Source organism: Drosophila sechellia, chromosome X (genome assembly GCF_004382195.2).
Source record: "Drosophila sechellia strain sech25 chromosome X, ASM438219v1, whole genome shotgun sequence".
NCBI lineage: Eukaryota > Metazoa > Arthropoda > Insecta > Diptera > Drosophilidae > Drosophila > Drosophila sechellia.
The window spans coordinates 11682881-11706485 of NC_045954.1; the positions used below are offsets into that span (position 1 = coordinate 11682881).

General features: G+C 35.6%; 1 protein-coding gene across 15 annotated transcripts in view; it reads right to left on the reverse strand.

Annotated features, from left to right (window-relative positions):
* The window catches only part of LOC6620300 (voltage-dependent calcium channel type A subunit alpha-1), a 51992-nt gene that overhangs the window by 11465 nt on the left and 16922 nt on the right, over positions 1-23605 (reverse strand). For 3 of the 15 annotated variants that reach the window (XM_032726765.1, XM_032726766.1, XM_032726768.1), the window contains 14 exons: positions 20368-20511; positions 19809-20010; positions 18212-18376; positions 17990-18100; positions 17788-17871; positions 15867-15872; positions 12816-12818; positions 10167-10349; positions 8212-8306; positions 6067-6348; positions 5285-5487; positions 4864-5072; positions 2747-2806; positions 87-304 (listed from right to left, as the gene is read on the reverse strand). In XM_032726765.1, the coding sequence (XP_032582656.1) occupies positions 87-304; positions 2747-2806; positions 4864-5072; positions 5285-5487; positions 6067-6348; positions 8212-8306; positions 10167-10349; positions 12816-12818; positions 15867-15872; positions 17788-17871; positions 17990-18100; positions 18212-18376; positions 19809-20010; positions 20368-20511 (1965 nt within the window). Of the gene's footprint in view, positions 1-86; positions 305-2746; positions 2807-4863; positions 5073-5284; positions 5488-6066; positions 6349-8211; positions 8307-9744; positions 9837-10166; positions 10350-12815; positions 12819-15866; positions 15873-17787; positions 17872-17989; positions 18101-18211; positions 18377-19808; positions 20011-20367; positions 20512-23605 lie in introns of all 15 variants that reach the window. The other 12 variants (XM_032726767.1, XM_032726760.1, XM_032726771.1 and 9 more) reach the window with 6 other exon arrangements.

A 23605-nucleotide genomic window follows, 5' to 3' on the forward strand; every position in this document is an offset into this window, starting at 1 on the left:
CTCAAATGGTGATAATGGCAATGGCGATGGTTATGATACTTTGCACTTTACGGACTATGGTTAAGATTGAAGCTGGTTTAAATTACCTAACTGATCGCTTTCTGATCGTACTCCGCCGTGCTAGTGTTGCCAAACTGTTGTGTTCGGCATCACCGTTTGCGTGGTGGTGGTGCGTGCTGGCTAACAAATGTGTTTGTGAGTTGGCGGCTCCTTCCCCATTCGGCTCGAAACTTATGGAGCCCTGTCGCGATCCTCCTTTGTCAAGGGCGGCCATATCGAGAAGGCAGTTAAAGAATGATTGTTTCTACGGATTTTTCGATTTTGCGATTTTTTGATTGGCAATTGGCAGTCGATTTGGTAGACAGGAAAGTGCAGTGGTTGTAATTCATAGTTTTAATTGCCATTCCGTTCCGTTTTGGTATTGGTATTGGTTTCGTTCGTTGTTGTTCGTTTTCATGAATATTTTTCGTGTATTTTGTTTATATATATATTTTTTTTTTTAAGTTGAAGTTGTTTTTAAGTTGTAGAAATACAGATTTCAGATAGTGTTGCAATTCAATTAAATTGTTGTTTATTGTAGACACAGTTGTGGTTAAAGTTGGGTGATTGGTGAATATTTGATGTAGTAACATTGCAACGCATTGGGATTGGTTTTGATTTTGTTTTTGTTTTGGTTTTTGTTTTTTGTATAAGCATTGAAAATGGAATGTAAGAATTATTATAGAGTAATTAAAAAGTATAAGTAGATTACAGAACAGAAATGATAATTAAAAAGTATCGTTATTATCGCATATATGTATGTACATATGCATAGTATATATTTTGGTTTATACATATGTACGATTGTTAATAATGGAGCGATAGCCCCTGCTTAATATCTTTACATTGAGGTATGGTAGTATATAGCATTTCGAGATGTGTCAAGCTCTATTCGGATTGTGTCGGTATTATGTGGGTTGGTTTAGAGGAGGCAATGTATATAAGAGATGCTTTCGCTTAAGATTTCATAAATAGCTTAAAAGAGAGGCTTGCTTAATATGGTAAAAGCATGCGCAAACATTTTTACAACTCACTATGATTTAAAGAAAATCTAAGAGGTACCACTATGAGACAAAATTGTTACGATTGTTTTTAATATTATTGTTATTATTATTATGTGCCGATTTAGAGAAATGGTCAACCAAACAAGTGAGTTTTATTAAAGTTTTGACTATGAATAACAGAAAAATAAACTATCGGGTGGAAAAGAAAAACAAAACTAATGCTTGCATGGCATTTAAATGTTTGTATCAAATTAATAATAATCTTACATGCCCATATGACATTTGAATATTTGGAATATTGCAATATTTTGAATCAACCAGATTATTATATATTAAACCCTGGTTTTCATGATTTGCTATATGAGCTGTTGATATTTCTTATTTGAATATAGTGAACAATATTTAAAACCTCTTTTAAAAATATCTTCGAATACTTTGCTTTTAACACTTTTAAGTCTCATGTCATATGGGCATATAAGCATAAAAAAATTGGACCGATTTCATTCTTCCATGCTGCTGTTTTTATTAATTTTTTAATTAGTGTCTTAAATTGATGCGATCGCTTGGTTACCTTAAGCATGCCTATTCAGCAGAAAAGATTACAAGAAATTCAGTGGCAATTCGACTTGTAAATGAAAATATTAAATATAGGACATTTGCCTGAGATACTATCACAAATGGCCTGGTTCATATGAAGAATGCTTCCATTGAATCCATGTGTCTTTGAATCTAATCAAATTCCAATATGTACACATACTCTAGAGTTTTTTGTATCAAGGGTTAAGTATATATATATTTGGTCGGTATATTAAAATGCAGACTTGCGATTGAGTGCAATTGAGTCCGATTCATACTTAAAACACAGTGCTTTACTTTTGTAAAGTGTACAATTAACTAAAGGACAATTACTTCAAATGCATCAACACACAAGGACTCAGACGTTCCACAATGTAAAAATAAATATTAAAATCGTAGATCCCTACAGAATTATATTTTCATCGCCAGACTAATAAAATATTCAATTGCTCTATATTCACTTTTTATATATCGATTTTTCCTATATGAAAATAATATTTACAATCCTTCGTTTCAAGTAAAAGTCCTCTGCTGCCATCGTGTTTGAAAATTGTAACAGACTCAAGAGGACGAAGGACTGGTTTCTATGTCAGAACTTCCATCATCACTTGCGCCATTCCAGCTCAAAAGAATAGGCCTTAACACAAAGCTTTTGCCAGGACCTCAGAGGGTCCTTTTAAGGGATTTAAAAAGCAGGCAACCTATATCAGACCACGAGGCATTAGCCCTGTAAAGTGCACACTCTTCTATGGCTATTAAAGTGTGATTGACTAGTGGGTGTGTTAAGCGAAACATAACCATGGCATTGCAGTTGGGTGTTCATCTACAGCTGGATTATTATATAGGATATAGGTGTGTTTTCGTACTGGATTTCGGTAATTGGTATTTGGTTGCACTTTATTTCATTGATATGATGGGTAGGCAGGCTGGTTATTCTGGTTTCCTAGTGATATTATTGCTCTTAGGCGAGTATGCAAAACATGCCTCTAGCCGAGAATGGTGAAACAGTTGGTTGTACAAAAGTAGTAGACGCAAAACATGTGGAAGAGGAGGAGCTTCATATTTAAAGGCGAAAGTAAAACCAAGCGAAAGATAGATAGGTATATATATGGAAATATATTATATACCGGCTCCGCGACTGCCGTTGGGCTATATTTATGCTCATCGTCGTGCTCCAGCTTCTTCCGCTATCATAGATCATCGATGTAATTTACATTTTACATCGTCCAATTATCATTTACGTTCAGTGAACGTGGACCGAATGTCAATTATGGATTTTTTAAGTATCAATTTTGAGTTGTCAATTGATCGTTTGTGTGTTGTGCACAAAAACAGGATAACAGATAAAACATTTGAATTAATTATTTCCATACGAGTGTGTTTAACCCACATGAATTCGCTTTGTTAGGGAATTTCATAGAATCATGTTTTTTTTTTTAACAATTTATTGTAAAAGCGAATCCGAAAGTGGTAAGATTTAGAAATAAAATGGAAGTGTTAGGATGTTCCTTGACCCTCTAGTAATACGACTAATTTTGCGGATATTAAATGTTTCCAAATTTTCTCTTGTGTTCACGTTGTGTAAAAACAAATGGCAAACCTCTAGAAATATCTAAGTATCAATACATACAGTTTTGTGTAACGTAGTTAACTCTGTTTTTGTTTTGTTTGTCGTATCTACTTAGAACGAACATACAATCGCAAACTGGAGAATCAAAATACGAACTTCTCAACTCTAACGATATATATGTAGGTATATATATTTGAGTATGTAGTTACTTAAAGATACTCGACTTCTACTAAACGGTTTTCAATTGCTCATTATACGAGTTAAGTTTAACCGTCACCCCTATTGGGTTGCAATATTTTCAGCTATCGATTTGGAATCTCTTGATTTGATTTTGCATCGAGAAGGAGAAAACTATGCATCCCACATAGTGGCAGATCCAAGAGTTCTAATAATAAACAAAATATCAGGATGGAATCATAGTTTATTTAAATTTGCTCGTTAATTTTCCTCTGGATCCGCCCCTTTTGGTCCCACATGCCTGCCCGTAGATAATTTCAAATTTTGACAGTTAAATATATTGTATTTGGGATCGGATCTGATCGGGCCTGATTTAGCCAATTATGGGCAGTTGCGTGTACACATACTTTATAATATATGTACGCAACTATGTGGTTATATAAATGCGATTGTGTAATTCTAAGTTTCGTGTATTTGAGTCACATACAAACGGGCATGTATGTGCGGAATATATAGGGTATTGTATATACAAATGTGATAAACATGAGGTTGCATATAAAATTAATTATATACCTCCTTCCAGTTCTGCATATTTTCATTATTTCGTTAAATTTGTTTACGTTTTTTTTTTTTAGTTTTAATTGTTGTTTATGAAAGAGTTCATTTATTCAGTCGTATGAGAAGAGAAATCATAATATCACATATTTATTCCATGGTATATAGATTTTATAGAATATTTTGTAGTTGGTGTAGTTGGTGTAGTTTCGTTTCAAAATGTAGGTTGTTTGGGGTGAAAAGAAATTTTATCTTTGCTCTTAAGCAGAAAATCGCCCTAAAATATTTAATAGTAGGATGCTTGTTATTTAAAAACGTCGTGTAAATATAAACCTTATTTTGTATTATATAGTAAGTTTCTGTGTTATATACATAAACGTTCCGAAGATAAGATTTTCCTGCTTCAAATGCGGATTATAAAACCTTTTATTTCTAATAAAGTATATTTTTTGAAAAGTCAAAACTGAAAAGCTTGCAACACTTGAGGTTTATATCTATTCTTGATATATATATATGTACATAGCTTAGGAAAGTTGAAAGTTGTGACGCTTTTTTATAATTCAGGGCGATTTTTTAGAGTGCAGCATGAGCTTTAATTGCTTAGAATTTGCAAGAGACTGATAGATAGATAGTTGACTTAAATAAATCCCTAATCCTGGCTAAATGTAAACTTAGACTTATCATTACATTAAAGAGGACTAATCGACGTACTCCAAATAAATCTGCCTGAGTTTCGGGCCTTACTGATGCCTAAGGATTCCTAACGGGTCGAACCTTAAGTGTCTACCATAAAACTGGGTAATATCTTGACTGGGCGAGTCAGTCCTGGGGGACAGGTGGTCTGACCACCGAATATCGACTCATCTTCGACTCTACGCAACTGGAGTTGTGCGGTAGTTTGTGTTTAAGGAGCTGAATGAGTGGGTATCTTGAGTGGCTTACCGGCATTCCCGAATCGAGTTGACCGAACCGCGTGCTACGCCAGGACTCCAGGATGAGGAAACCTGCATAGATTTTACCCACTGACAGTTTGCCCTTGTTGAGCTGATCGCTGGGCGGCACCAGCAGGTTCAGCATCTTCTTCGCCTGCAATGGCCAGATGTTCGTGATGGTCTCCCGCAGTTCCATGTCCGCCTGGTCCATCTCCTCAGCTGATGGTTAGATGAATATGTTAAGTATAGAGCATTATATTGATTCCATAAAGAACATAAACCCAAATTACACAACAGAAGTGCTGCGTTTTGAAGTCAAATCTATAAATTCTAAACATGCCATTTTGTTTCTTTAAAATTGATATACTACTATATAATACAAGTGATACATGCTAAATATTTATACATTGACTATCAGTAGAAATACATACGCGCTCTCATTTTGATGCTGAGATTCTCACGAATCAAAGCGAATAACGTTGTGGTGAACTGAACTCTCAATTCATCGTCCAATGGCATATTCATTCTAATCAGTTTCTTGTAGGCCAGTCGGTTGGGACACTTGTTGCCAAAACCCAACGGTGGATCCATGTTCTTCAGCATGTCGTACATTTCCGTGTAGTGTATTTTTCCACTAGTTATCCGGGGAACACAACAAAAGTTAGATGCTTAGTTGTTTAGTACCTCAGCTCGGGGAACTTGTTCCGCAACAAAGATCATATCTATAGTCGAGTGTACAGACTATGATTCACCCAGCACTCACATTTCAACTGCTATTCGTGAAATGTGAATACCAGGCATTAACAGTGTAGATAATCGTTTAAATTGGGTAATATCGGACATATTTTGAGTCTCAGACTGGTTTATTTCATGCGAGGAAAAAAGTAAAGAAAAATTAAGTACTCGGCATTGCATTTTACCCAATCCTTCGGCATTTTCCGGTCGTTAGATAGGACTTAAGCTCAACTTGTGCACAAAGCCGCTCGGGAGCGATGTCAACCAACGAGTATGAATCAAATACGACCAAATAATAATCGTTTAATATAGAAAGACAGCCCAGATTGGCTTAAATTTCTCCTGTTCGAATGACAGAAATCGAGTGAAATCAAAGTGAAATCATAGGATAAGAACATAAAATCTGATTTTGAGTGGTTGGTGGGGTAAATGTGGCATGTGTTGTTTGTGATGCTGATTATATTAAACAGATAATTACGTCGCATTTGGATCATATTCCGCCCATATGCGCACAAATTCGTCTAAGTGATGGGCACCCAATATGCTGGAGTCCCTGGTGAGATAATCGAAATTATCCATGATGACGGCGACGAACAGATTGAGCATCAGGAAGGAGCAGAAGAATATAAACGATACGAAGTAGGCGTAGGCCAGTGTGGATCCGCAGTACTCCCCAGGTGCCTTCTCGGCGTCATCGTCGCAGGCCTTGCCCTTCAAACATGCCAGCATTATGTTGGGCCAGGCCTCGCCAGTTGCACACCTGTGCGTCGTTCAGTTACATATACAACAATATACAACACGGTTAATTAATGCGGCTTAATCGTGCCCAGACTTACGGCTCTACATGTGCGATTGATTGGTCGGTACGAAAATGCACTTGATGTTTATAAAATGGGTCGGTTCGCAACTACTGACCAACTTCTAGGTATTTACAGATACCTGGCACTCGAAAGCGCCAGGATGTTCAAGTGTATATACATACGGATGGGGGGACGGCGGGGGTATGGTATATCGGGAACTGAACGATGTTATCGGTATAAAGCTTACTCTATACATGATTACGAGGTATACATATGCACTCTCTTCAAGGCTAGTTGCTATCTACCTATCTATCTAGCCTATCTATCTACGAGCGATGGACACATATTGCTATATATCTCAGGGATCGGAAGGATTGCATAGTACGAGATACATACTATCGCAGCTATGCAGCTTGTTCAATTACCCTGAAATATATGGCTTTCTCATAAATTACCATTAAATTAGTATTAAGCTTACAAATTCTCAATTACACATTAAATATATATGCTATAAAGTTAGGCCGTTCAGTAAACGAAAACAATTTGGAATTGGTATGATTTTCTAAATTCTGACTCTGGTTATATGTTCAGAATAGCTAGGACTATTTTTTTCTCAGTATACACTATAACGATTGATTTACATACAGACTAAGCTACGGTTTAAAATTACTTATGGTATTCCGGACAAACGGATATTTATGCCAATGGGAATTAATGTTTTTATTCCTACAGTCTTTTCATACCTAGAGTTATGGTGTTAATAATGGAATATGATGATATGGATTTCATACAGACATATTTCAATCGAGAGTTCTATTAACTTTGCTATCGATATAGTTATGTAGATATAGAAAATTGTAAGTTGGGATGGGCGTCAAAAATCGTTTTGCGACGTACAAGTATATAACAGCTATATATGTATGTATGTTTATATAAGTAGCTATAACGTAAATTACCAGCAATACTGTAAAACTATTGAACTTTCATTTAAATCTCAACTGATTAACTGCAATAACGAAAAGTGCAAACTTTGAAAAATCAAGCTGCGCTCAAATTTAGTAATTTTTGAATAATATATGTAGCTCTACAGGTTTGTAAATACATTGATATTACATACATATATGTATACGTATATTCCAGTTTTGTTGAATCAGTGTCACAACTCTAGAACTCAATCTACTTACACAGGTATCAAAGAACTTGAATTGTTGTTTTACGCAAAACGAATGTATGTAATGAAATTGGTTCGAGATCTGAGTGGTTTTATATTGTAGTTATGGATTTACCACCGTTTATATGGCTGTCACAAATCCGATATACTCCGCGATCAGCTTGGAGAACCTCGAAAAAGTTACAATTCATCGTACTAGAAACCAATAAGGGTTACATAGGTATATGCTAAGAGAGTCGTTCTAAAATCTAGATTTTTCTATACATGACTTCGAGTTAAATGAGCTAGGCTATTAGTAGTTTGAAATTATTTTGGGAGAATCCGAAAATGGGCTAGGACTTAAAGATCTCTATTAGACGAATATATCCCATTAAGGCTACGAATCTCTAAGTATCTAACTCACACATATCGTTGTTGCTAGGGTTTTTCACTTTCCAAGGTGCTAACCACCAGGACCCTATCGCTACTATTTAGTTATAGGATATGTTAGATCGCGACTGGAACGAGTATCTATCAATGCGAACATATGGATAGTGGTAAAGTTAAATTATGCTAACTTGTATTATATGTATAACTATTAACTTAATTACTGAGAGACGAAACTTTTTGTTGGGTTATAACAAATGACTGGAGAGATCTAGGAGTTACGTACCTGAATAGCAACATGACGCCTTCAATAAATGATTGGAAGTTGTTGTGTCTAGTAATGGAATTTTCCACCGTACCTAGTTTGATATTCCCGAACACCTATTCACGATTCAGATATCGGTAAAGAATGCATTGATTATTGGTTCATTTTTGTTTAGTAACTGAAATGGTTAAGTTATATTCGTTATACACATTACACAGATTTAGATTCGCCTCCACCTCAATAGTATTCAATATTCTCCACAATGCTGTCTCTACTACCAATGCAAAACCCGCGGATCCTGACCAAAAAAAATATATATAGAACGGCAAATCCATGTGTGAGTGATTCAGGACGATCAGGACTACAATGTGTGCCCACTTTCCCCGATTTGCAAAGTCGATGTGGATGTGTAGGTGTGTTTGATTGGATAGTTTGGGAATTGAGTTGCATAGCTAAAACTCTATGACAGTTAACATTGGAACGGGAAACGCTTATTTCATTTACTCAGAGCTCACGAATCCAGTAAATAAATTCAAGTTTCGGGTTATTAAAAAGCTTACTTAACGAGGTTACCGAATTTATAAATTATACTTATAAGTGTGCTATTTACTGAACCCACAAAACTAAAGCCAAATGATAATTAATGCAAACAATAATGACTTCTGGATACCACAAAGAAAAGCAATTCCTTAAACCTTCAAATGCATTTGGCATGTATACTATTAACGAGTTTAGTTAATTTACTTTATACGTTTTTCCTTTTAAGCTGCGTGTTTTTTTACAATAACTTCCGAACAATAGATAAAATATTTATACAGTTGACAAAATCTGAGCATCTTTGATTGAAGCATATCTACTAAATAATTTCAAAATACATCATTGTTACAATATTATGAATCTGTTATTGCTTAATCGTTTTTTTATGCTAACTCGATTCGATTTGGGAAATTGGGAAAGTTTTCAGCTTTTTAGATGCACTACTGGCATCTTTGCAAACACACAAATATTAAAAGGAAAATAACTTCTTTAACTAGCGCATCTATGTACAACATTAAAACAAAATGTGCTATGTAAAAGCTACATTCACATTCGATTAGTGATAGAAACGAGTTCGGGATAATGGAAAGGTATAAAAATCAAAGCTACCAATAGCATACGAATATGTAGCTCGATTCAAAGTCACAAATCTCAACTGCAACTGCAAACAATACGGATCAAACAACTTTCAAACGCATACACTGTATCCACGATTTATAGCGAATATGCATAAGCTTTTAGGGTTTTTCTTTTTTTATTCGAACAGACAATGGATTGATGGTTATAATTTGGTATTTTAGATTATGGAAAGTTGAGCACAACCACAGCGGATGGATGCCCTCTAGTATAATTACACCGACCGAATCCACCACAATCGTAGGATTATTTCGAATAATGACTCGACATATGACTACGTTATGATGTTGAGTAGAGTATATAGGTGACTGTGGTGCCTTTATCGTTTTGGGTATTCGCTATTGAGTTACTATTGCTAACTAGGTTACAGTTCTCGTTTACCGAAAGAGCAGCATGATTCCACCGGAGAACGACTGGAAGTTATTGTGGCGGTTGAGTTGCGTGTCCGGATCATATCTAATGTTGCCGAAAACCTTTTGGTTTGATGTAAACATTATAATTGAATTGAATAGGCATTAAATGGGTCCAGCATTCATGTATTTGTATTATTTGCTTCAAACGAAACCAATGTCCTCGTTTTTTTTCTAATCTAGAAGGCTAGTTCAAAAAGTTACTAATGCAAAACCAAACAAGAAAACTAGTTACTTATTCTACGTGATATTTATTTGTAGATCAACCGAATATTCAACCCCGAAAAGCATTTGACAGTGGAGATAGCCTATTTAACCCTAGCTAAAAAAAAAGTCCACCAGTGTTTATCGTTAATCGTTTTCGGAAATCAGGATTTCCGGTTTTTGACTTACCTGCATGCCGATAATGGCGTATATGAAAAATAGCATTGCTATAAGCAAACAGACATAGGGAAGTGCCTTAAAGGATTGCACAAATGTCCACAGAAGAATTCGAATCGTGTATCCTTGACGAAGTAATTTGATAAGTCGCGCCGCTCGAAATAAACGCAGGAAGCCGACGTTGATTGAGTTCGACTGTAAAATATTATTGGCCAAAGGAAGAGAGTCGAAGAGATAAACAAACAAATAAAAAAACGAGAGAGAGAGAAAACAGAACGGATAAGGAAATTGGCATTAGACTGGTTTCAAGTTCCCATCATTACAGTGCGAATTCAATGAGCTCGGCTCACGGAATCCAAGGAACTCGGGAAACTCAAGGAACTCAAGGATCTAGAAGGCGTCGCCATCGATCTACGTGATTCGATGCATTTCAATCTAAGCTATCGATTATTAGTAGTAAGCAGTAGGTAGTAGTCAGTAGGCAGTTAGTAGCTCGTTCCGTTAGTAGCAGTAGGTAGTTAGTAAGAGTAGGTTGTAGTTGGTGAGGTGCAGTAGTATGGTTTAGTAAGTAGTAAGTAATAGGTAGAGAGTTACATACATAGAAGTGGCAGTAGTAGTTTCTTGGGTTAGTTGTACGTTACAATCAAAGTAAATAATTGAAGCTATTTTAGTTAGTTGTTTGCTCTATCGCAAAAGGAACAGAAATGAATTCATGGCAAAGACAATTAAATTTGAATTTTCGCAAAAAGTTGATCAGCAAAAAGAAAAGTAATCTATTTAATTAGTATTTTGTGCGTATCAGTGTCGGTGTCGTTCTGATTCAGTGTTTTGTGTTTAGATTATCACCCAAAAACATAGTGATTTGTGCGTGGGCATCTGCCAAATACTAATTAACAAACTGTACGGAGTAGAAAAAATTACACATATTATTTATTAGTTTGTTCGTCTAAGGAAGCAATTTGGAAAAGCGATGTTTGTGCGTGGATACTTAATAGTTTTTATTTAAAAAATTGTATTTTGTTTTTTTTTTTTTTTTGTCTAATCTAATCGTCCCAAGGTAAAAGTGGAACATGCGAGGCGTGTTCTACATATGTGTACGTAAATTGAATTTGAAATGGGCCTAGGCTGGCGAAAAACCAATTGGACAGTACAACAGTTAGGTAAGTTATGTACAATGAAATTCTCGATTTGTGAAGAAAGTGAACGTTGCAGTACTAGTTGCTTGTACACGTTGGGTTTGATTTTTGTAAAACTGTATGGTCGAAATCGACGGGGCTTTGGCCAAAATATTTTACGAATCAGCTGTTGAAATCGTCACATGGGCGGATGCAAGCCAGGGTTGCATTTAACCAGGGTTGCGTCCGATCATGCGCGATGTGAATGTGGCATTAAGTGGCGGTTAAAATGTAACCGCCACATCAACCGCTGATTTAAGGACGCATACCGCCTCACCGTAGGATCTGCATTGATAAATCACATTCGACTCGACACTGTAGAACATGGAATTATTTATATATATATATATATATATACTATTGGTGGTTATATTAATATTGCGTATGTACACTGAAACAAACAAAATTGAATTCAATACCGAACGGCATTGATAACTGGGTAGTCCTGAAAACGCAATGAATTGTTATTCGAAAAAGATCAAAATTGAAAGTTATTAACATTATTACACTAAGGCGTAATCTCTCTCGGATCAATTTAGGCCAATTTCGGGATTACCCTATTGCCAATCCCGTACGGATGTGAATTTGGTGTGAGTACTTAACTAATGAGTTTGCATATACTTAAAGTTAGAGAGTGTGTATATAGAGACTACGGAGTCTAGAGCGGATGAGGGATATTAGATGTTTGAGTAGCAAGTGGTGACACTACAGTGTCCTCGTTGCCTGTTGCAAAAACATTGGTGTGAAGTACGTGATCAAAAAATGAAAGAGACTCTAGCGTCGCAGTGTACGTATCCAATGCCACGGTCGAGAGTTATATACACGGGATATAGAATGGCATGAAAGCTAAGCAGAGAGGCTAAATCACTACCTGGGATTCTGCACTCGGCTATATAGTAGTTGGAACAGCTCTGCGGGTTATGCGGGATACAGATTTAGATATAGACAGAGATTGAGGACAGTTCAATGAAGAATAATTCCACGCTGTTGTTCCTGGCGAAGATGTGAGTCTTGGGAAACTTGGAACGACGCACTTAAAAGTAACTTGGATGGACTAATCTAACCCAAAAATCGAAAATTATGGATGCGGGTAAGTACACACAAGTATATATATTCATGATCACAACCCTGACTATACTCGCTCATTTATATATATATGTAAATATATATAAAGGTTTATATATGGTTAACTAGCTAAGAGTAATAACGTAGAGAGTGGGCGAACGAATAAAAGAAAGTTGAACTTGAATCTACAGATGATTCATCGATGTGATCTACTCGTATATAAAGAATTTAAGTTCAAAATGGAAATTACAATTCGTGGCAAACATTCTGATTGAAGTTAAGTTTAGCTAAATTTGCTAATTAGAGAAAAGAATTTTGTATAGTGTTGTGTTGTGGTTTTGTATCATATTGTATTGTTTGTCATCGTTGATGTTGTAGTTTTGAAAGTAGAAAGCTTGTAAGGATAGATTTGTTTACTTACATCCTGTTAGTCAGAAACCATTTTCAATTGAAATTTTTGGATTTGTTTTGAGACAAATCAATGTGCACACAACTCATAAACAGCACAAGAAACGATTCGTATATATATTTGAATATATATATATATATATGTATATTTTTTGACGACTCAGGCAATTGTTCAATCATTGTTGTAGTTGTTGTTGTTAGTTGTAGTAGTAGTAGTGGTTGGTGTTGTTGAATTTATCATTCAGCAGTTTGCAATCGATTGCAATCAGATATTCAGATTTGTAGTTCAGATCGTTGCAATTTACAAGACGAATAACAACAGGGAAATGTTTATGATATTTTTTGCATTCAATTGGTTTCGTTTTTTTTTTTGGGTTTCGTTTTTTTTTTTTTCAGTGCAGTTAATATATACTCAGACGTTTGACGATCGATCAATCACAGGTCAAACGAAATTCGTTGGGCGGCGTTCAATTTGTTGATTTACGTAATGGTTTTAACACAGTTTTTGTGATATTTTCGTTTCGTTTCGATTCGTTTTTTTTTTTTTGTTGTTTTTTTGAAAAATACAGAAAACAAATAAAGTAGAGTTGAAAATTAGTAGGACAAGTTTTCTGCAGTTTCTAGCAGGTATACAAAGATAGATCAAGATCAATATCAGTAAGCAGAGAGTTTTCTATGTTGTTGTGTGTAAATTATGTATGTCATTGTTCTAGTGTCTCGATTGTTTTCTAATTCATTTGGTTGGGGAAATTACAGCTCAGCAAGGGTCTAAAATTTGATATATTTCTATTCGCGCAGATCGGCTTAGCTATGCTAGGCATTTGTTTTATATTCACTTCTACAAGGGCTGTTATATTCGAGCACAGAATTGTATTTATTAAAAATGAATTGAAAACAGAAAAGAGAGAGAGTGGAAGGTTGATAGACGAAATGAATTACGAAAACCGAAAGTTACCTCGGATAATAGCATTCGTTTATTTTTTTTTCATTTTTTTGGTACCTCTCTTACCCAGGACTTGACTTTTGTAAGGACTCGCTGGTATTGTGGTGGAACAACCAATGCAAGCAACTATAACCACACATTTCAGCATTGGAAACTTCTTAAGCAGTTAAAAAGAATTGGGTTTGCGTGTGTTTAGTAAGCGGAAGCCAAAAACTTATTGGATAGAAAAACTCCGAGTGAATTGAACGATCAAAACCGCAAATGTGTGAGTGACTCGAGTTAATGGTTATACCAGAATGTGTATCTGAAGGTGCAAAATGTGAGTGGAACATGCAGGAGATGTAACGAAAGCTAATCCAAAACCCTACTAAAAAGTTGCAGTCATGGTGGTGAAAGATGTGAGCATAGCAAAACTGAATGTGGCGGTGTTAAATAGAATTGTTTTTTTGGGGGGCATTAGTTTACTTTCTTATTGAGGCGGGAGGAGTAAGCATATCTGGAAAGCCATCCTGTGACTAATGATAGAGAGAAACTACTGGCTGAGCCGGCGAAAACATTACCCAGAGAGAAAACTAGCAGGAGCAGGCGGAAAATGGGCTGGGGTTTTCTCAATCAATCACAGACGAAAAAAAAACTAAAGACCAGACAGTAGTATTTGAAATCATGCTTTTGAAGAGTCAAGTTTACGATTGGTTCAAGATCAACAGAATTCAATAGACGTACTATATGTTAAAGGTTAATCCAGTCTGAGCCTTTTTGCTGTTTTTTTTTTATGTAAGTACCTCTTTGGTTGGCCTCAATGCAATTTACTCGCTGACTTCGAATGCGACTACTTACAGTTACTGATCGACTGTTGGGCAGCTCAGAAAATACCTCATCCGATGCACAAGTTCGATGTGATAATGATGGCAATGATGCTGATTTTGATCAGGATTTGTTTATATATCGTTTTATATATCGAATAGTTTCTCGAAGCATTATTCAATATCGGATGTTCTCATGTTAAAAGAGGGTTTGCGTATATTTTAAGTGTGCATGATTGACGACAGTATGAGTGAGCGCAACGAGTTTTGGGTTTTGTGTTCTGGATTGGTGACGAATGTCGTGAAATTGCAATATCGATTAAACCAAAGAAGTCCATGTGCACTGTTAACCAAACGGAAGCAAGTGGATCAAAACTCGAACAAAAGTTGCATAATGCGTATGCATACTGTAGGCACTTTAAGATCAACACCATTGGTTCAGCAAAGGGTCTTACTAAAATTAAGAGTCAGATATAACTAACTTACAGCTGTAATTGGTCATTGATAAGCTCAACAGCCTGAAGCAGAGTATTTTGTTATCGAATCCTTTAGTTGTTCATGATCTCTTGCTCTTTTTTATTCAATGATTAACTATATACCATTTACTATAACCATTTAAAAGCAATTTGTTTTGTATTTATATTAATATTGTAAATAAAACTTCCTTGCTTAATCAAAGCCTAGGATTTAAGTTTGTGAAATATTGATGAAAGCAAATATTGCAAGGACTTTTAATTGAGCTTCCAAACTCCCAAGGATTTGATAACACATATACATATGCATGGGTCTCCCTTTCGTTGTACATTCCACCATTATATTACGCTTGACTATATAAGCCTATATAAGCAACTTTTTACAGGAGACAGAAAAGACAGTTTATAGGTAACCATAAAATACAGATAGATATAGTGACAGACAGAAAGACACAGTAGCAAGTACAAATCGCAATGTAGTGTGCTATGCAACAGAAAATCTGAATGCCAAATCGGAAACGGAAATGAAAATAGGAAATTTAAGCAAGATGGATCAACTAAGTTAAATTAGTATATATAGTGTCGCACGGAAAAATTGAGCTAATGGTCGGTGAGTTAATAATTATTGTGATAAGAACTAAAATGAAACTAGGTAGATGTTCTTAGGCACAAAGAAAATGATAGAGAAGTTAATAGAGTTAGAGTTAGATCGTTCTTAAGGTGGAAGGCCATTACTTAGCGTTTTAAGCGTTTTAAGAATCTAAATTCATCGATTGGTATTGGAATACACATTGAAAACTTTTCGGATAAATGCAAAATCAGTGTAGACAGTGTTTCGTACTTACATCGTGCTGCAGGTTGTGTCGTTTGGTTGTACATTTTGTAATCGATGTTCGGATGTAGTTGTTGTTGATGATGATATATAGAGATATAGCCACGTTCACACATACACGGACACCGGAAACCGGGCACATATGTGTGTGTGCACGTGCAAGGATGCGATTATGCATGTGTATATGTGCGTGCACGCGGTTGATTAACAGACACAGTAGCAGGACATACACATACACATGCATGGGATTGGATTTGATTCGATTTGTTCAGATGATTGATCATTTGTAATCGACATTGTTGATCGATTGTTTGATTAATTTGGTCGATTAATTCGATATGTTGATTGATTCGATTCGATTGGAATTCCATTTCAGATTTTGATTGATTTCATTTGATTTTTGTTCACATTTTGTATATAATAATCGGTTGAATTTGATTGGTTCAGTGAGTTGATATATAAATATTTTGTTTTTTTTTTTCATATACAAATTCGTGATTTGGTGGCATTGGTGATTGTGGTAGTGGGTCAGTGGGTCAGTGGATCGGTGGATCAGTGGATCAGTGGTACAGTGGTTGGTGGTGGTTTTTGGTGATCGAGAGAGACATATATAGAGTTTGTTGCACATTCATTGCATTTGGTATTTGTAATTACATAGATGGTATTGTTGTTATTGGTTGTATTTGTTTTTGTTGTTGTTGTAGTTGTTTGTGTTGAAGTTATTATTGTTTGAACGTTGATTGAATTCGATTTAAATTCATTCCCGATGTGGCCAATTGCAAAGGACATATAAAACGTGGCGTTCGCATATATAAATTACATTATATATAGGATAATTGTACACCAGTGTATAGATGTGGAGATTGGCGTGAGTTATATATATGAAATTACACATTTTTTGAGATGTGTGCGTGGGTTTTTTGGATTGTTGTCATTATTGTGTAGATATATAGTTATATATATCATTGCGTGAGTGATTATTATATATTTTATGTAATTTATTTTATTTATTTGCATTCATCGAAACATATTTTTGGATTGATTCGGATTGGGTTTTCCCGATTTTGAAACCACATTTGGTTTTTGGTATTCGTACATAAATAAATATGGAAAAGGAAATCAAAAAAGATATATGATTATTAATTTCTGTAATTTGTGATGTTTTGTTTCGTTGTTGTTTTATTTGGTTATACTGATTGTGTGTTTTCGATATCATATTCATAAAAAAAAAAACCAACATAAATTCTAGGTGTTTGAATGTAAAAGGATAATTGATAAAACATGTTAAAACAGTGGGTGTAAACTGTACTGTCCTTGCCATCTGTGCATAGTGCCAAATCCTGACTGTTGCGCTGGATAAAAATACGACTTAATGCTAAACGGTAAAGGCCCGCAAAAAAGTGTATTAGATATATGGTTTAAAAGTCCGCAAAATCGGACGAACTTAGCTGATTCCCCCTGTTAAAAGCAAATCGTTGAAATGGTTTTCAAGAGCCAGATCCAAAAGCTAATGACTCTTGAAAGATGCTAACTGGAGCAAGCATTTTTCAAATCTTTTTCCCTGATTCTCTGAATTTTTCGAATAAAATATTTGTTTGCAAAACAACATTCGTGTGTATGAGAGCCTAACGTTGGTTACGAAATTATATAGACTTAAAGATTCACCCGAGATGCATATGAACATACGCATCAGGGTAATCATATAGATACTTATTTTAGATATATTCTTCTTTCTTAGTTGGGTGTTCTTGGTAAGGTGTGCTTGTGTCAAAGTTCAAGTGTAGACTTGTATCTTGGCAAAATAATGAAGCTAGATACATTTGTTATTAGGTTTGGCATTACATTGTTTCTTGTCTTGCAAAACGGCACAGAAATCGAACACAACAATAATATGTATGCTCTGGGTTGTGTAATGACAAGCAACTGATAATTACCCCGAATTCCATCCAAAGTGCATCCACAATACTGCCCAAAACGGTGATTAAATCGAATATGTTCCACGGGTCCTTGAAGAAGTTCTACAACGCGATCAAATTCAGATTATGTATTATTATGCAAAGTAATAGACAGTAATTAATAATACAAAAAGATAGCTAGCTTTCCCATTCAAGAATATTCATAGTCACAAACACTCACCTTAACACCGAATCCAATGATCTTCAGCACCGTTTCTACACTAAACATTCCGGTGAATCCCATGTTGATGTACTTCAGCGACTTTTCGTACATGTCTCCTTGATTGTGATACTGTGGAGATTTACAGATATAATCAGATACAATATATATAAGATTTGGACATAGGATCGATAGCAGATTAGTATACATATGCCCAAAGTGCTTCAAGGCCCAGAAACTTACCTTCATCATCAGCAATAGGGTATTGAATACGATCAACATCATAATGAAGTACTCAAAAGGCGTTGACACCACAATTCGCCACACTTTATACTTGAAGGTGTTCCGATTCTTGGGCATATAGCGTTCGAGAGGTCGTGCTCCTATAGTAAAATCGATGCAGGATTTCTAGAGTGAAGAGAAATGTAATTATGCAGATGAATTTCGGATGTCCTTGAAGTGACGCTCGTGGCTAAATGCATTGCACAATACATTTTGTACCAAACGTTAACATCTTAAATGTTAGTAACACATTAATTCGAATACCAGTTGGTCATTTACAAATGGGATTTCAATTCTATATACACACATTAATCATCAACATCGATTTTAACCACTACATTTCGTTACCAATTTCAACAAATCATTTCAAATCAAAACAAACTCAAAAAATATATATTAATAGGTATATGCAAATTGTTTTGAAGCAAAATAAAAAGTTCTACCCCCTTAGTTAAAGGCGAATAATACATTCATCTAACACATGCCCAATTTGAAATTTATGGTTTTACTTTCGAGTTTTGTCTAGCAGGATGTGTCTGTATTTGGATGGCACAAAAAAAAGGGATCACCCATTTAATCGCAGCTCCAGGTTTCCGAAAACAAAAAGTTTAAACTAATAATACACATTTCTTACGATAGTTCTTCTAATGGCGGATGTTGTAGAATGCATACTTACAATCGTCTTTGTTCGCGATTTGCGATTTGGTGGACAACGAGCGTTTGAAAAGCTTTGGCAACTGACTTAACGATACAGATCGTTAAATATTCCAAAACTAATGCGGAATATTTAAGGACTATCATCGTGTGTGAAATGATATATCTCTATTTTCCGGTAAATGTTCACTATTTATATCAAAAACAAAGGCAACTAATCGAGGCTTCTAAGCGAATTTACATAAATATTTATATGTATATATGGTTCTAGGGACTAAGGACTAAAGTCGTTTTGAGGCCCACCAAAATACACGGGAATCTATGGGCGGATCTATACGCAAGTATATCTATTCAAACATATATGTAGAGATATATGTATATGGAAAGAGAGTGTTTTTTTTTTTTGTGGGAGGTGTTATTGGGGAACATCCACAACGAAGGGCGAAAAAGCAAGGCAAACATTTCGAGTACATACGAGTACATACATATGTATGGAGCTAGACTAGGTTTTACGTTCTTGGATTTGGACACATTCGATGTACGAGTATTTGGCTCAGTGTACAGTGTGTACTTGTTGTGTTGGAGAGTTCGTTGACTTATAGGTATTTATAAGTATATTTTTGAAAAGTAGTAGTTTGTTAGTAGTAGGCAGTTGTGGTAATGTCGATAGCGGGCTTTTACGAGTTAGTGAAATGTACGTGCAAATCTATCAATTCAGTAATAATTAACTTTAACTTTGTTAATGGTTTTTTGGTTTTGTTTTTTTGGGTTTTACATATACGACTAGCAGTACATTACACACACAACACACACATATTTATAAGCAGAGAGAGAGAGAGACGGAGAAAGGTAGAGATTTGGACTCACACATGTAGGTATTACGGGTCGAATGGGTGTGGCTCACCTGATTTTTGTCAATTTCGCCATCTTGTAACTCAGCTTCGCCTTGCTCTTGAAACGTAATAATAATCAAGGCGACGAATATGTTGACGAAGAAGAACGGAAATACAATAAAATACACAATATAAAATATGGACATTTCGATCCGGAAATTTTGGATTGGACCCCTATCTTCATAAGTGGCAGCCATAGAGTGTTGCAAGACCCTATTATTCGTATATTCGTATATTCGCAGTTCATTCGGAATCGAGTTCGATCGATTTCGAGATCGATGTGGAATGCATTTGTCGTTTTGTACACGGATGTGTGTGGATGGACATTCAGGTGCAGTTGTTTTTGTGTTGTGGATTGTTGAAGAAAGAGAGGCAAAAGATATCAGTTAGCTATGTCTTCCATTTCGATTTGTTCATCCGACAGATAGACAGATAGAGAGTTCGATAGACGGGATACAGATACATTTTACAGATACATATAACAGTTGTAGATATGAATGTAGATATAGCGGGGGGAAGTATACAATATTCGATCTTATGAGCTATAACAACAACAACAAATTGGCTTACTGTGGCCATCCCTCGCCGGTCTGAACGGCGAACAGGGTCAACATCGCAGCGGCAACATTGTCGTAGTGAAAGGCCCGGGGCTTCCACACCCGTAGTTCCTGTCTTGGCAGCAGTTCGTCCTCCTCGTACTTGAAGTACGAGCCCCTTTGGTTGCGTATTTAAGGGTTTTTTTTTCGGTTTTTTTTTTTTTTTTGGTTTTCGGTTCGTTCAATGGGGGTTTTCATGTTTATGGTGTGGTTTAGTCAGTTAGTTATGTGGATTTATATTAGTAATTTGATTGAGACTCATTTGAAAAAATACCAAAATAAGGTTTGCACATTAAACACTAAGTTCAAAACGAAAAAAAATATAGCAATGAAACTAAAGTTTGGCAAGCATCTAAAACGGAACCGAACATCAATTGGGAATCGTTGTTTTGTACTAGGTTTTTTTTATTTCCTTATGTTTTGTAGCTTTTGAAATCTTAATGGAGTGGAGTGGTGAAATGATTTTAATGTGAAATCGAAGTCTAGTAAACAGAACGACAGTTAGTTTTCTATAGAAACACATACTGGGGTGCCGTAAAAATCGTTAGCGATTTGGAAAATCAATCTGTGCCGCAAGATATTCAAGATTTTAGGACTTCTGTTTTATGTACTACCAATAAATTTCAGGATTTTTTGACACCCCTTGATTTTGAGTCGAAGAAATACGGTGGACCTTGTTTTTTGTTTTTTAAAATGACATGAGTGGAGCAAGAAGCTGCTGTCACATCTACATACTGCATTGACCTTGTACGAGTGGGCAATTTGACTTGGAATACGAAAGTTCAAACCAAATCAACACTCGATACGGTCTGAATAGGAAGGCGTACAAATAAAGAAATGCTCGAAAATTACTACATACAATAAAAAAAAAGGAGAAATTCTACGCCCATTACCCGTGGAATGGATGAATGGAACCAAAATCTATGGGTCGACTTGGATCTGTGGATCAAAAGTAGAGCTCCCTTTTTACTGGGACTACGTGGTTCGTAGTTGGTAATTCGTGGTTCGGCCCGTTGTCGGTTCGGTGATGTGTAACAAAGCAGCTGCGCTCAAATGAATGGGTTCTCAACGTTAATTTAAAAGAAATCTAACTAGACTACACACCTAGTTTATTTAAAAAAAAGGTTAAAATGCCAACGAAAATGTATTCGAAAACTTTAGCTGTCTGTTACGAGCCTGCACAGGCTCTATTTCCTAAAGTTGAACACGAACCGATTTCAAATTTTGGGAACATTTTGAGTTACTCAAAAAAAAAAAAGAACAGAACATTAACTTTCATCGCTGGCGGCGTATAGACGTGAGTGTAAATGCTAGTGGGCGTTGGGATGTACGTGTACATATGTATTTGGTTTTTTAAGTAAAATTTTTATTAGATTTGATTTGGTTGTCAACTAGGGTTGACCACAGTTATTGCATACGAAGGCCAAACAGCTAAAACAAATCGATACTCATTGGCTTTTGATAGTCGTTGAACGTCCCTCGGTTGCAACGCAAGTATCGTGCTTTGTTTTTCACTTCTCAACAGCGTCGAGTGTAAGAAATACGCGGTGTTATATAATAATATAATACACATAATGATACTCTTTATACACACATAACTTGGGAAAGAGCGCTCGTCATCTAGTTGGATATAGTCTACTACAAAATATGGTTACGATTCCTACGATAGCACTATTCTTTTTTTATGTTTATTTTTTTTTTTATTTTTTTTTTTTTAAAGATCGAAAGACTTATACTGGAACATACAAGTAATGGCGTGTATGTATGGATGATGGCTAGATATTGGGATACACACGTACTACTTGGTTTGGAGAAAAGCTTTGGAGTTAAAGAGGAAGCCAGGACCGTGGGCAAGAACTGAAATTCGAACTGGGCAGGTGGACTGCGTCTGGAGCTTCTTCAAATATTCGATCTGAGTTACCCTATCTAGTAGTCTAGTCTAAAGACTGCTATGCGCGTGCTTATTAAGAAATCTTCTGGTAGTAATATGGACTCTTTGGTATTTGGAGAATACCCAATTTGCAAGTAAAAATGAAACATTTAAATATTGATATAATTATGGTAGTACGCAAGCTAAACGCGAAGATTCTTGGCTAGTTCCATTGGTATTGGTGTTACCCGAGCTTTGGTTTGTGAAGACAACATATACAAACATACACTGATACGGCTTAACTGATTAAATATACATATATAAAATAATTATAGAAAATTAGGCGTAACTGGAAAGGTATTTCAGGTGGCAACTAGAAACTGTAGGTTTTCATTTCTATATCACAGATGTTGGATTCGAACGCATTTTCTCTCTATTTCATATGCTTCTTTTTATCAGTCACTTTTTGATTCGGTTGGTTTTCTTTTTTTTCTTCTTTTCTCTTTTGCCTCTTCTTTTCAATTTTTGTTTATGGTTAGTTTTGGGTTTTTGTTTTTTTTTTCTTTTTCTTTTTTATTGTGTTGTTTTTGGCCCGTTTAATCGCGTGACTGTTAATTAGACAAGTCAGGCAAGAAAAACATGGCGAGAAACTATAAAATGCTACTCTTACATTCTGTTAAATCAGTGCACCTTTTTTGGTTTCATGAAAACAAATATGATAATAGAACAAACGAAAGGGTAATAAAAATGCTCAGGTTAACGAAACAATCGTACAACACACATACAAAACAGGAATGGATCTGGAAATATATTATATAATATCCTAATTGCTCTCTATTAGGACCACTTCAAATTTATACATAAACGTGGGCATTCATAGTTATATACACTAAGCGGGATAGATTATCTAACAAAGGCCTCAACCTGGTTTCTCTCTGCATCGTTTGGTTTTAAATATCCTAGTTGCAAAAGCCCATCAAATATTAATTAAGCTATTCTGAGTGTTAAACTCGCAAGGAAGTAGAATATTTGTAAGCACAATGTCGAAATATTACAGCTAAACATCAATGTATTCGGAGTTTTGAGAGTGTTGTGTAGGCAAAGCACTCCTAAAAAATGCATCTGGCCTAGAAATGTATATAACTTGTAGTATTCATCCCTCACTCCCATCACCTAAAACCACAAGAAGTCTCTGGTTTTCATATGGGTTTAGAACAGTTGTGCAATTCCATCTATGATTTAACTATGTTGTGTAGAAAACAAACGTAGCACCACCAGGATTGATTTACTCAGCATTTTCGAAGGCTGCCCTTTTAAGTAGGCAACATAAAATAGGATAATC